Source organism: Phodopus roborovskii, unplaced genomic scaffold (assembly GCF_943737965.1).
Source record: "Phodopus roborovskii unplaced genomic scaffold, PHOROB, whole genome shotgun sequence".
NCBI lineage: Eukaryota > Metazoa > Chordata > Mammalia > Rodentia > Cricetidae > Phodopus > Phodopus roborovskii.
In genome coordinates, this window is record NW_026126480.1 from 53,547,373 (window position 1) to 53,561,047 (window position 13,675).

The following is a 13,675-nucleotide window of genomic DNA, read 5'->3' on the forward strand; positions in this document are numbered from 1 at the left end:
CCTAAAAGCAGGTGGTGCTCAGTATGTGTGGGCCTTGTGGTTTCCTGACAAATTCTGCCTCAAGTTAGCAATCCAAAAACCCTGCCCGAGTTTCCAGCCCACAGCCCTGCAAATTCAAACTCTGCATGTCAACACCAACTCATTTGCCTCACAAATATCAGCCTTGCCAGACCGGACCCCACAAGCACACCAGCTTGAGCAGGTTTCTTAAGCTACAGTATTCACACACTCGTGTATGTGTGTGTGTATGTGCGAGTGTGTGTGTGCACAGGAGTGCGCACGTGCACACATGCTCTACAGTGCATATGTAGAGGTCAGAGGACAACTTTGGGGAATCAGTTCTTCCACCTTGCTAGGCTGCCTCTTGTTTCTGCAGGCTCCCTACATACATACTCAGGCTTGTGAGCCTTTAAGCTTCCAAGAGACTAGGGGCTTTCCAGTGTCTGCTTCCCATCTTGACAAGGTCTTAGAAGTGATAAAGATAGGATTCTTAGCAGTCCTACCCTAGGGTCTAGGAGGGTGGGCTCTTCCCTATCTAGTCATATGAAAAGATACTTTGAAGCAAGAGTCAGGACACAAATAACAAGTGATGTTATTTTAATTGTTATACTTATCAATGGGATGAATAGGATGACCAGGAAAGGGGCAGAGTTTTGTCCCTGGCAGGATGGTCCCAAGAAATGTAGGTCTTGTAGGTACATCTCACAAAATAGCCACAAGGTGGCGCCAAACCAGACTGCACAAACCCCACTCAGGATGCAAGTCCAGGACTGGGCACAGGGAGTCTATTAATGGTCCCAGAGCTAAGGTTCTAGGAATCTTCTGTCTCAGTCCCAGAATTCCTGGGACCAGGGACCAGGCCTCAGTAGAGCCCATCTGTGGAGGTGCGGTTCTACGGGCTCAGCCTGGGGACTAGGTCCTGCCCAGCCAACAGAGCAGATCAGCTCCCGGGTCTTTCTCCAGCTGAGGGAAGTGGGAGGCAAGGTGAGTTCCAAAGCAGTCAGGTGACCAGGCAAAAACTCCGGGTAATCCGCCGCCAGAAGTTACGACCACGACTGCTGAGAGCCACCTTGGCCGCTTCCTGGAAGACAGCTTCCACGTTGTCATGGAGGCGAGCCGAACACTCAAGGTAGGTCACTGCTCCCACTGACCTTGCCATATCGTGGCCCTGCCAGAGATAAACAGACGCTACGATGAGTTGGAGGTGCAGGGTGAAACTCACATTTGATCTCTTTTCAGCCCTTCTGGCCAGGAGTCTTGAGGATAATAGTAGGAAGTGGGGGCTTTTCTAAGGTACCCTTAGTGGGCAACTAACCTGTGTGTTGCAGAGAAGGGCCCAAGACCAAATAACATGGACTTCAGGGGCCCCATTTGTGCTATACATATTCTATTCATCCTTTTCCTGAGAGAACCTTCTGGAAAGTATCCTGCTTTTGCTTCCAAGTGCTGGCGGTTCCTGATTGCTGACTTCCTGCCTAGTGTGTCACACGCCTAGCGCGGTAGAGCAGTATCTTTAGTTTCCCTCCCCCAGGCCCGAGTGAGGGTTAGCTTCCTACCCTGTGGTAGGTCACCGGCTCCAACCCATTCTTCCGAAGCTTGTTCACCAGCACCTTGTCCTTGCGCAGGTCTGTCTTGCAGCCCACGACGATAATGGGCACTCCTTTGCAGAAGTGTGTCACCTCTGGGTACCACTACAGAGGGAAGAGCTGTGTGTGAGCCAGGGGGAGTTCTGACCCTCAGTGGGACACTTTGCTCTGTCAATAAAACTCTAACAAAGACAATGAGCAGAACTAACATTTAGGAAGCAAGTACTCAGTAGTCTCTCATTTAAAATTGCCATGCCCTGGTTTGGGATGTAGCTCAGTTGATAGAGTGCTTGCTTAGCATGCACAAGGCCATGGTTTAGAATCATGGCACTGCATAAACCAGGCCTGTAATCCCAGCACTTGAGAAATGAAGATAGGAAGATCAGAAGTTCAAATTCATCCTCAACTACATGGAGGGTTCAAGACTTGAGACACTGTATCAAGAAAACATAGGGATGCTGGGCAATTGTGGCACACACCTTTAATCCCAGCACTCAGGAGGTAGAGGCAGGTGGATCTCTGATTTCGAGACCAGCCTAGTGTACAAAGTGAGTTCCAGGAGAGCCAGGGCTGTTACACAGAGAAACCTTGTCTCCAAACAAACAAAAACACATAGGGATGACAAAATACTTTGTATGTATGTATGTATGTATGTATTTATGTTTGGTTTTTCAAAACCCTTGAACTAGCTCTATAGACCAGGCTGGCCTCAAACTCACAGGGATCTGCCTCTGGAGTGCTGGGGTTAAAGGTATTCACCACCATTGACCAGGATCTCTCTCTCTCTTTCTCTCTCTTCTTGAGACAGGTTCTCTTTACGTGTCCCTGGTTGTCCTGGAACTTACTATGTAGACCAGGGCTGCCTGGAATTCATAGATCTGCCTGCCTCTGCCTCCTCCTAGGTGCCAGGATTAAAGGTGTGTGGCAATATGCCTGGCTATAATTTTATTTTTGGTTAGCATGTATATCTGTGCAACATGTGTGCCTAGTACCCTTGGAGGGTGTCTGATGCTCTGGAATTGGAGTGACAGACAGTTGTAAGATGCTATGTGGGTGTTGGGAATCAAACCCTCTAGAAGAGCAGCTAGTGCCCCTCCAGCCCTCCCCACTAGCAGGTTCTGTAGTTGAGCTTGCTCTATATATGCAGTCAGTAAGGCACAGAGGATTTTATAACTTATCCTTGGTCATTCAATTGGAAATGAAGGGATCTGAGCCCAGGAGGTGGGGCCCAGAGTTCAACTTCTCCCTCCATCCCTAGGAAGGTAAGGGCTTTTTTTGGCTACCTTCCAAAATGGGCCAAATATGCATTTATTTAAAAGTAAGTAAGCCAGATATGGTGGCGCAGGCCTTCAATACCAGCAATCGGGAGGCAGAAGTAGGAGGATCTCTGTGAGTTCAAGGCTAGCCTGGTCTGCCAGCCTGGCCTACATAGTGAATTTCCAGTATAGCAAGGGTTAGATGGAGAGATCTGCTTCAAAACAAAACAAACAAACAAACAAAAAAGGGAGGGAGGGAGAGACGGAGGGAGGGAAGAAGGAAGGAAGGACAGAAGGAAGGAAAAAACTTGCTGGGTGTGGTGATGACACATGCCTTTAACCCCATGAGTCCCAGTACTCTGGAGTTAGAGACAGGCAGATCTCTGAGTTTAAAATCAGCCAGGACTACATAGAAGACCTCGTGTTTGCATCAACAGGAGGGAGGGCCCTTAAGACACTAGGGCTAAGTTATTTTAGCTTTGACCACATATCTGACACATCAGGGATGCGGAGGTTTTTCATCTTCAGGAGTACGTGGCTGTTTGGTGGGCCACTCAGGAAAAGCTCCTAACATTCTCTGGGTTCTAAGACCTAATGGCACCCAGGTAGAGGCTCTCCAAAACTTACAATCCACCAAGTTTGTCCTAGGTAAGGGGCTACAGAGTGGCTCCATGAACCCAACTGTGAGGCCTCAGCTAGGTTGAGCCTATGGGAACCTAGAGACCAGGAGCATCTCCTTGAGAGCAGTCTGCACTAGATCCAGGACCTGCTCTTCTGGCTCTCTTGGCTCCATCCCATCCTGTCCCTCCTCTATCATCAGCCTATGGTCTCCTCTCTTCCTAGCTGGTCTGGCTCTCTGGGTGGCCTCCTCGTGTCCTTTGGCTGTACCCTACCCAACTGGCCAGCCCCACACTTCCTCCAGGGAACACAAAGATTCCAGCTACCATAGGCCTGTGACACCCCCCCCCCCATCCTAGGCTGCTCCTCATCCTGGGGAAATAGTGACTCTGTTTTCTGCTTGCTCTGGTCCAACTTCTCTCTCATCCATCAGCAAATCTGGGGCTCTGCCTACTAGGAGGATTGGGAGCCTACCCACTGTTGCCACTGCATCACAGGAACCACTACTACTCTCCATCCCTCATGCCCATAACGTGGCATGGTTCACAGATGTGCTCAAGCAGTTCTGAAGGAATGCATGCAGACACTGCCCAGTGGTGGTGCATGCCTTTAATCCCAGCACTGGGGAGGCAGAGGCAGAGGCAGAGGCAGGCGGATCTCTGTGAGTTTGAGGCCAGCCTGATCTACAGAGGGAGAGCCAGGACAGGCTCAAAAGTTACAGAGAAACCCTGTCTTGAAAAACCACACACACACACACACACACACACACACACACACACACACACACACACGAAAGTGATTAAATCCAAGAATGACAGTGTGACAGTGTTTTGGCTCTATATGGTTGTCACAAAGGTTAAGTGAACAAATCCATGTAAATGCCAGAACAGTGCCCATTATTTGGCAAGTCCTTTTCCCCACTTTTACTGAAAATATGGCAAGTTCTTTGTTTGTTTGTTTTGTTTTCAGATAGGGTTTCTCTGTAGCTTTGGAGCCTGTTCTGGAACTTGCTTTTGTAGACCAAGCTGGCCTGGAACTCACAGAGATCAGCTTGCCCCTGCCTCCTGAGTGCTGGGATTAAAGGCATGCACCACCAAAGCCTGGTTCACATGTCAAGTTCTTAATGTTTTTGCCGTATCTTTATTTTTGTCATTGCTAATGCTTTTATCGCCTAAGGGAACCTTTCAATGTATAGCTTCTTTGGAGTTCTTGGCAAGAAGTGGGTGAGGAGCTGTGCCACAGCTGGTCAGAGTATTACCTCTTTAACCTTTGAGGGTAGGCAGCCTTGGGAACCCTCCTGATTCTAGGGCATCATGAGATGCTGCTGACCATCAGCAGTAGAAAACATGCAGCAGAGTGCTGAGAGCTGCTAGACTTGATAGTTCACGTGATCTCGAGCAGGCCCAGGCTAGGGAGATAGCCTCTGAGTCACCCAGTATTGTCAGTAGAGTCAGAAGAGAAAGACCACTGGAGAGAGTCAGAAGACACATGACCCTGGACAAGTCGGTGCCCTGTTCTGGACCCCACATCATCTATGGATATAAAAACCCAGCAGACTCATCTATGGCCTGCCAAGCTTTTCTTTTCTTTTCTTTTTTTTTTTTTTTTTTTTTGAGACAGGGTTTCTCTGTGGCTTTGGAGGCTGTCCTGGAACTAGCACTAGTAGACCAGGCTGGCAGGCTGGTCTCAACTCACAGAGATTCACCTGCTTGTTTTTGTTTTTAGACAGGTTTTACTATAAACTACAAGAACTGACTATGTAGACCAGGCAGGCCTCAAACTCCTAGAGATCCACCTGCCTCTATTCCCTGGGTACTGGGATTAAAGGTGTGCACTACCATGCCTGGCACTTTATAAACCACTGTGTAGGTGCTGGGAGTTGAACCTGGTCTTCTAGAAGAGTAGCCAGCACTTTTAACCTCTGAGCCATCTCCAGGCCCCAGCAATTTAAAAAAATATATTTATTTTAAAATGTTTAGTATATTTTATATGTATGATTGTTGCTGTTGTTGGTTTTTGTTGTTGGTTTGTCAACACAGGATTTCTCTGTGTAACAGTCCTGACTACCGTGGAACTCACTTAGTAGACCAGGCTGGCCTCAAACTCACAAAGATCTGTTTGCCTCTGCCTCCTAAGTGCTGGAATTAAAGATGTATGCTGCCCCCTTTCATGTATGAATGTTTTGCCTGGATGTATATAACACATACATGGCTGATGCCTGTGGAGTTTAGAAAAGGGTGTCTGATCCCCTAGAGCTGGAGTTAGAGATGGCTGCAGATGCAGGGAACTGAGCATGGGTCCTCTGCAAGAGCAATGAGTGTTCTCAGCTACTGAGACATCCATCTCTAGCTCCTCTAGTATTTTTTAAAATAATGCTTATGTATGTGGCTATAGAGTCCAGAAGAGGGCGTCGGAGTCCCTGGAGCTGGAGTCACAGGTGACTGAGCTGGGAGTAGGTGCTGGGAACTGGTTGTACAAACAGCACATGCTCTCTCTTTCTCTCGCTTCTTTTCTTTTTCTTTTTTCCAAGACAGGGTTTCTCTATGTAACAGTCCCAGCTGTCCGGGAACTCACTGTGTAGATTAGGCTGGCCCAACTCACCGAGTTCCGCCTGTCTCTGCCTTCTAAGTACTGGGAATTAAAGACATTCACTATCACCACACAGCTTTTGAGACAGGATGTCTTTGTGTATCCCCAAATGCCCTGGAACTCACTACATAAATCAGGCTGGCCTCTCAAACTCATAAGGTGATGAGCAGTAGCCTGGATGTTGAAGCTACAACTCCCTCACCCCAGCACCTACCCTGTTGGAGACATTGTCAAAGCTGTTTGGACTGGTCACATCGAAGCAGAGGAGCAAGACATTGGCATCAGGGTAGAACAAGGGCCGGAGGCGGTCATAGTCATCTTGCCCTAGGTGAAGGAGAGGAGTCACTCACCCTCTCTAGTCCTTCTGTTCTCAGCATCTCCCCAGCATCAGGGAAGGCACCTTAACAGATACGGGCTTTTAGAGGGTAGAGTCGAGTTTTGTGTGGCATGTGGATGTCCCCTCGGGGTGGCTCTTACGGCTTGTCTGTGTGGCAACCTTGGCCTGGTGAAATAATTTCTGGAAGACTCTGTTCAAGGAGTGAGCGTGAGGCAGAGGCCAGGCTTAGGAACCCACTTTGCCTTTGCTTGTGCAGCGAGGGCAGGGACAGATATGACCCCAACAAAGGGGTCTTAGCAGTCGGCTATAAGGAGGCTGCTGGGTCTCCATGAGTTTTGAGCTAACAACCCCATGTATGGGCAAGGCCAGGAGGCTGGAGGGCACAGATCAAGGTCAGGGGGTCTTAGAGAAGCTAAATTCAGGATGCAAAGCTTGGGACCTCTTGAGGCTGCCCTGGGTTGGGGGAGTGGGCACATACAGGCGGAAGGTTCAGATTCCTGGGAACCCTCTGATGCCAGTGCCTATATCCTGGAGACTGGCTGACCTCCCTGGTTCAGAAGGCACTAGGACTCCCCTTCTCTTTCCAGCCCCTCCTGCAGGCCAACACCTACCTGCTGTGTCCCAGATTTGGAGGTGTACAGGTTTACCCTTCATTTGCAGAGTGACATTATAGCGCTCAAACACTGTGGGGCTGTAGCTCTGGAGAAAGAGAACAGTTAGGAAACTTTTGAGGGATCTGGTGCCAGACAGACCCCTGGGTACATACAACCCCTCATTGTGATTGTTTCTGAGAAGGATCCCAGTGTCAGTGACCAGCCTTGGGGAAAGGCTTAGGCCTGGTGCCAGGAAGGTCCCCATCATCCCTGGTCTTATTTTTTTCCGTTATAAAAGGGAGAGATGAAGTGCTTGTGGTAGGGGTAGAATATCGCTACAAGGAATCAGTGAAATGGTTCAGGCAGAGTACTTAGCACACAGCCTGGTACAAACAAGCACCCCATGTGTTAAATGCTTTCTGCCCCCAATTAAATGCTTTCTTTTATAGGTGCTGTCTTAGTCATGGGGTCTCTAAACAGCAAAAGAACAGTGACTAAGGCAGTTAGTTCCTTTAAAATTTATTTATTTATTCATTTATTTCGAGATGGTCTCTCTACATATCCCTGGCTATCCTGGAACTCAGTGTGTAAATCCATCTGCCTCTGCCTCTCTAGTGCTGGAATTAACATGACTATCCCTTTTTTTAAAAAAAAAATTATTTCACCCATTCATTCATTGTTTCTTCCAGGCAGGGTCTCACTGTGTAGCCTTAGCTATCCTGGAACTCTCCCTATAGACCAGGCTGGCCTTCAACTTAGAGATCTGCCTGCCCCTGGAGGACTGGGATCAAAGGTGTGCCACACCACTGTCCTCCAAGAGCAGTATGTATTCGTAACCACTGAGCCATCTCTCTAGTCCTGTTATTCTTTTCCTAGGACAGAGTCTAACACTGTAGTTCAGACTAGCCTGCCGGGGTTACAGGTGTGCACTACTGTGCCCACCATAACTCTTGGTATGTACATGTACGGAGTACTGGGGGTCTTGTGGGGCTTATGTTTTATTTGAGATGGGGTCTTGTGTAGTCTTTAAGGACACCCTAATCTCACTGTGTCCCTGAGATGACCTTGACCTCCTCACCTTCCCATCTGCTTCCTAACTGATGGTGTTGCAGGTGTGCAGTACCATACCCTGCTGTTTTCGGTCTCTTTTCTTTTTAACATTTAGAGTGCGCACACACGCCTGGAACAGAAGTCTGAGGAACAGAAGTCGATTCTGTCCTCTCACCATGTGATGTGGACATTAAACTGGAGTCACCAGGCTTGATGGTTGGAACCTATACCCTCTGAGCCGTATCTCCAGGCCCTGTGCCTTTTGAGACAGGGTCTCACTCTAGCTCAGGCTGATCTCAGACTCAAGTGTGATCCTCCTGTCTCCCAGATGTGGTTGAGCACGCCTTTAATCCCAGCGCTTGGGAAGCAGAGGCAGGTGTATCTCTGTGAGACTGAGGACAGTCTGGTGTGTAGAATGAATTCCAGAACAGCCAGGCTACATAGAGAAACCCTGTCTCAAAAAAACAAAAACAAAAAAACAAAAACAAACAACAACAATAAAACAAAAATAGTAAAGCCATGTACCACTATGCTTGGCTTGGCATTTTCTTAAAATTAGTGATTGATGTGGGAGGGCCCAACTCATTGTGGATCGTGCCATCTCTGGGCTGGTGGTCCTAGGTTCTATAAGAAAGTAGGCTGAGCAAGCCATGGGAAGCAAGTCAGTACGGCTTCTGCATTAGCTCTTGCCTCCAGGTTCCTATTCTGACTGAGTTTCTGTCCTGACTTCCTTTAATGATGAACAGTGACATGGAAGTGTCTTCCCCAACTTGTTTTTTGGTCATGGTGTTTTGGTACAGCAATAGAAACCCTGACGATACTCCCTTATCCCATCCTAGGCGTCCCCTGGAAACTGGCTGGCCTCCCTGGTTCAGAAGGCATTGGGGCCCCCCTTCTGTTTCCTGTCCCTCCCAAGGCCCCACACCTACCTGCCATGTCCCTCTGCTACATCTGGACCCTTTTGCTATGAGCAGCCCAGGACCTCCTGGTCTTGTTATTGTTTTATTATATGAATCAGGGTCTTATATAGCAAAGGAACACCTTGTACTTAAGACCCTCTGACTTTCACCTCCTGAAAGCTACAAACACAGGCAGGCACCTAGTTTACACCTGGTTTATGTGATGGTGGGGATTGAACCCAGGACTTCATGTATGCTGGGTGAGCACTCTACCAACTGAGCTCTATCCCTAGCCCATTTGTTTGTTCATTTTTAATTACATTTATTTACTGGGGGAAAGGCACACATGACGGAGGACCCACTGGCCAGAGGACAACCCTCAGGAGTCTGTGATGTCCTACTATGTGGGTCCTGAGGATGGAACTCAGGTTGTCATGGTTGGTGACAAGTGCCTTTACCTGATGAGCCATCTTCTCCTCCCTCTCTCCTTTTTCTTTCTTTGTTAGACAGGTTCTCACTGTGTAGCCCAGGATGGCCTGGAAATTACTGCAATTTTCCTACCTCAGCCTCCTGAGGGCTGGGGTAACAGGCATGAGCCACCATTCCAGGTTTAACCTCCTGTATCGAACCTCTTAGGCTTCTATCACATGGCCAGGGCTTGCTGGTAGGGTCACAATATGGGGATACCCAGTCTCTTCTTTTTCCATGTCAGGCAGGGTTTCTACCTGCCTATGACTCAGGAGGACCTCATGCCTGTCTTTCTGATGGCCAGACTGCCTGCCAGTGCTCTTAGTCAGGCCCTAGTCAGTTGGGAGGGGCAGTCATAGTGATGGGTCAGTATGTTCTCTAGGGCAAGGGAGGCAATGCAGTAGAGGGAGAAAAAGGGAGAAGTTGGCATGGCTACTCTGTCACCCCCTAAGCCAACAGGAGTGGATAGGAACAGACAAGGGCTCAAGCTGCCTTCCTACCCCTCTTTACATGCTTGGATTCCTCTTCCCTTGGACATTTTTTCCCAGTTCTGACAGCCACCAGCTGTGTGTGGCCTTGGGCCTGCACCATCACTGGTTAAGAGAAAAGAGTGTCACCATAGGCTGCAAAGGGAAGACCTGGTCCACAATGGATGGTCACTAATTACCTGGTTGTCAGTATCCACACCAGCCCACCCAGGATGGGTGTTCCCTTTCCCACCCCCAACTGTAGCCTCTCCTGAGGCAGCTTCAGAATGGCCCATAACAAAGCTGTTGGGAGACACAGGCCAGTGCTTCACAAGCCTGTGAAGATGGCCCCAGCCCACTGTTCCCTAAGGCTCTCCTGGAGTCCTACAACCTCAGCAGACTTCCAGAGGCTCTGAGGAAAGTGACTTGCCTGGGGCCATGCACCAGCTGGGCTAGGCATCCGCACAGCACGGGCAGCAGAGTCAGTGCTGTTGGCCTTCAGGGGCTACACCAGCCACTTGCCTCTTCTGAGGTCATCAATATTTGCTTCTGACATCATACAGAGTTGGAAGGGGCTGTGTTACCAGTCACTGGGAAGTGTCACTGTCCCAACCCTTGCTTTGGAATGTGACTTTATCTATACCTTTTGTGGTGGTCTTTGACCCCCCCCCCCCCAGGCAGAAGTGCTTAATCTTATCTATTCAGTTTTGCTCAGTCAGAGACACAGGGCTGGCCTAGGTTAACCCAGGATGGAGATGACTCAGCCCCAGGCCTGCCCTCCTGGGGTTCATAGACAGGTGACCACAATAGAATGAGGATAGGGTTCCCCAGGCAGGACGCCTATGGAAACAGGAGCAGACTGAGAAGGACTTTGGACTTGGCTGGCTCTGCAGGCTATGTGCTCTCTCCCATCTCCTAGCCCAGTCTTGTAGGCTACTAGGAATGGTTGCTTTCTCAATGCCAGCTGAGACTTTTTGGGGACTGATGTCTTTCCCTGCCCCATAAGCTTTTTGTTGTTTTGTTTTTCGAGACTGGGTTTTTCTGTATTGATTTAGAACCTGCCCTGGAATCACTCTGTAGACCAGTCTGGCCTCAAACTCACAGAGATGAACCTGCCTCTGCCTCCCAGGTTCTGGGATTAAAGGTGTGCTCCACCAACGCCTGGCGACCCATAAACTCTATTTTACCCCTTCTGCCTTGAATTTTAAGTTTGGTTACAGCCAGTGAGGGTCACAGAGGCTGCTCCACATTTCCAGCGTGTTCTCTTCTCTGCCCTTTGCTGCAATCTGAGAGCCACAAGACTACAGGACCTAAAGCCTCCAGGCTGCTGTCTCCCTGGGCTTTTAGGGCTGCCTGAGGCAGAAGAGGCTGAGGCTGGGTCAACAGATAGCAGTAGTGACTTCAGAGGTCATGAAGTGCCCTAGGGAGGGCAAAACAACCTGAGCTCCAGGTCTGAGCTATCCCCATGTTCTCCTCAAAAGGTGCTGCATGTAATCACAGCACTGGGGAAGTGGAGGGAAGATTAGGAGGCATCCTTGGCTACACATTGAATATGAGGTCAGCATGGACTCCTTGAGACCTTGTCTCAAAAAAACAAGCAAACAACAACAACAAAAACCAAACAACACTCGGGAGGCAGAGGCAGGTGAATCTCTGAGTCAGAGATTAGCCTGACCTACAGATGGGGTTCCAGAACAGCTAGGTCTACATGCACAGAGAAACACTGTCTCAGAAAAACAAAACAACAACTGGATGTGGTGATGTTACATACCTATAATTCCAGCACTGCAGTGGCAGGAGGATTTGAGATGAACCAAGGTTACATATGGAGACTTTGTCTCAAAGACAAAACTAGCTTGATAACTAACTAAAAAGAGTTCGCTCTCTCATGCTAGGGAACTCCCGGACAAAAGGAGAACAAGGACAAGGTTGGTCCACCCCCATGGTCACTACTCTGCTCTTCTGTCACTCCAAGGTGTCGGGTAAAACATACATAGTTCATGGGCTCAAAGGTTCTTCAATATGAAATTAGTGTGGCCCCCCCGCAGTCAATGTCACAATCTAGAATCCAGGACAATGATGCTGAGCCCTCACCCTCTGTCTCCAGCTGCCTTCCTCTGATTCCCAGCTACCACACTAGTCGGGTTTCCATGAGCAGCACCTAGAGACCTGGAAACTATCTCCTTAACTTCAAAAAAGTGTGTAACTGCTCAAAGGAGGTGATGTCAGTTTTGCGAACCACAAAACCAAAGGCTCCGAGCTGGGTATGGTGGCACATACATGTAATCCCAGCAACCCTCAGGAGGAGGATTGAGCATTCAAAGCCTACACAGTAACATCCTGTCTCAAGAACAAAACAGAAACCACTAAGGTCCAAAAACATAAAAACTGGTATAGAGTGGCAAGCAAGCTGTGGCACCATTTGCCAACCAGCTTCTCGGACTCTTCCATTAGACGGCCCAGCTCTGCGCAATCCCAGAGGCTGGAATGATGTAGGGAAGGGAAGGAAAAGAAGTGCAGTTGGAGGCAAACTCAGGAGCACCTAGAAATCCCACTCCTCATGGGGGCACAGAAAGTGGGCTCCGGCACTGCTCTGGTCACTGGGCCTGCTGAGCTGCCTGGATAGCCTGTCCTGGAGACCCCACAGTCCCAGTCACAAGCCCAGGCCATACCAGGTACTGCACTGAGCTGTCCATCAGCCTTCTGCCTCACCTTCCCTACTCCCTTCCCTCCCATGAGGTTGCTCTGAGAAACTGAGGCTTAGAGTCAAAGCAAATTGAGGTGAACAGGGCTCTTCAGAAAAGGGTCTGTGTTCCCCATTTTCCTGTCCATGGTGAAGCATGGGATTTGCACCATAGTGGCCAGGGTTGGAGAAGAGCTGTGCCTCACAAGGGACATCATATATCTACTTTCAGTGAGCCCTTCTTGCATGAGGACTTGAAGTTGAGCTCTTGACCTCTCTCTACCCGCTAGCTTTCCTATGAACTCGGGAAGGGACTGTCAGCCCTATCATGCATGCAGATAAGGAAACAGGCACAGAGAGGGTAAGGGACTTGCCCAACGGCACACAGCTGTAAGAGGCAAAGGCTTGGTTTGACTGCTGCCAGTCTGGCTCCAAAGTCCTCACTCTCTCTTAGCCAAGTTGCGACACCAATTGATCTCTTAGGATTTGCTGTTTTCCCAAGTGGCCTAATTCAGTCCCTGTGACACCCCTCCCCCTAAGTGCCATTAGTCTCATTTCGATCCTACTGGCTAGATCTGAAAAACTCTGCCTTCGACCCCAGGCTCTGTTGGGAACCCTCCAGGAGGCTGGAATTGGGTATTTCGACGCAGCTTTCGGCAGTCCCGCACACTGGCGTGTCCCAGCGCGGGGACAGCGCAAGGCCAAGGGTGAGGGCACTCACCTCTGGGAAGGCCCCGTCGGCGAAGACCATCATCAGCGATGTCTTCCCGCAGCCCCCGTCGCCCACCAGGACCACTTTGACCGAGCACCCGCTTAGCGGCGCCTCCTCTCCCGCAGCCTGGGCCGCCTTCATCCCGGGCGGGCGAGCGGTCAGCCGTGCGCAGAGCAGCGGGAGGTGCGCGACGGGCTGGCTGCGGCGGGCGCGGGGCTGGCCCGGCGGGATAGGAATGTGGAAGGGGCGGGGCGGCAGGAGGAAGTGGGAGCGGGGCGGCCCGGGCAGGAGGCGGCTGGGGGGGGCGGGGGACACCCAGCTCAGGTGAGAGCTCTGGCCAGGTTGGTGGTGCGGCGGCCAGCCAGGCGTAGAGCGCTCCTAGGGTACGGTCTCCTGGCGTCCTATCTGGCCTTTCAA

The 13,675-nt window shown here is 50.0% G+C and overlaps 1 protein-coding gene across 1 annotated transcript; it reads right to left on the minus strand.

Annotated features, from left to right (window-relative positions):
* Positions 1–580: 580 nt before the first annotated feature.
* Positions 581–13,473, minus strand: Rhod (ras homolog family member D). The gene is made up of 5 exons (XM_051193576.1): positions 13,268–13,473; positions 6,998–7,085; positions 6,264–6,373; positions 1,557–1,691; positions 581–1,168 (listed from the first exon to the last, which is right to left on the minus strand). Exons 1-5 carry the CDS (start codon positions 13,397–13,399, stop codon positions 1,001–1,003), a joined length of 633 nt encoding a protein of 210 aa, XP_051049533.1. The 5' UTR covers positions 13,400–13,473; the 3' UTR covers positions 581–1,000.
* Positions 13,474–13,675: the final 202 nt, after the last annotated feature.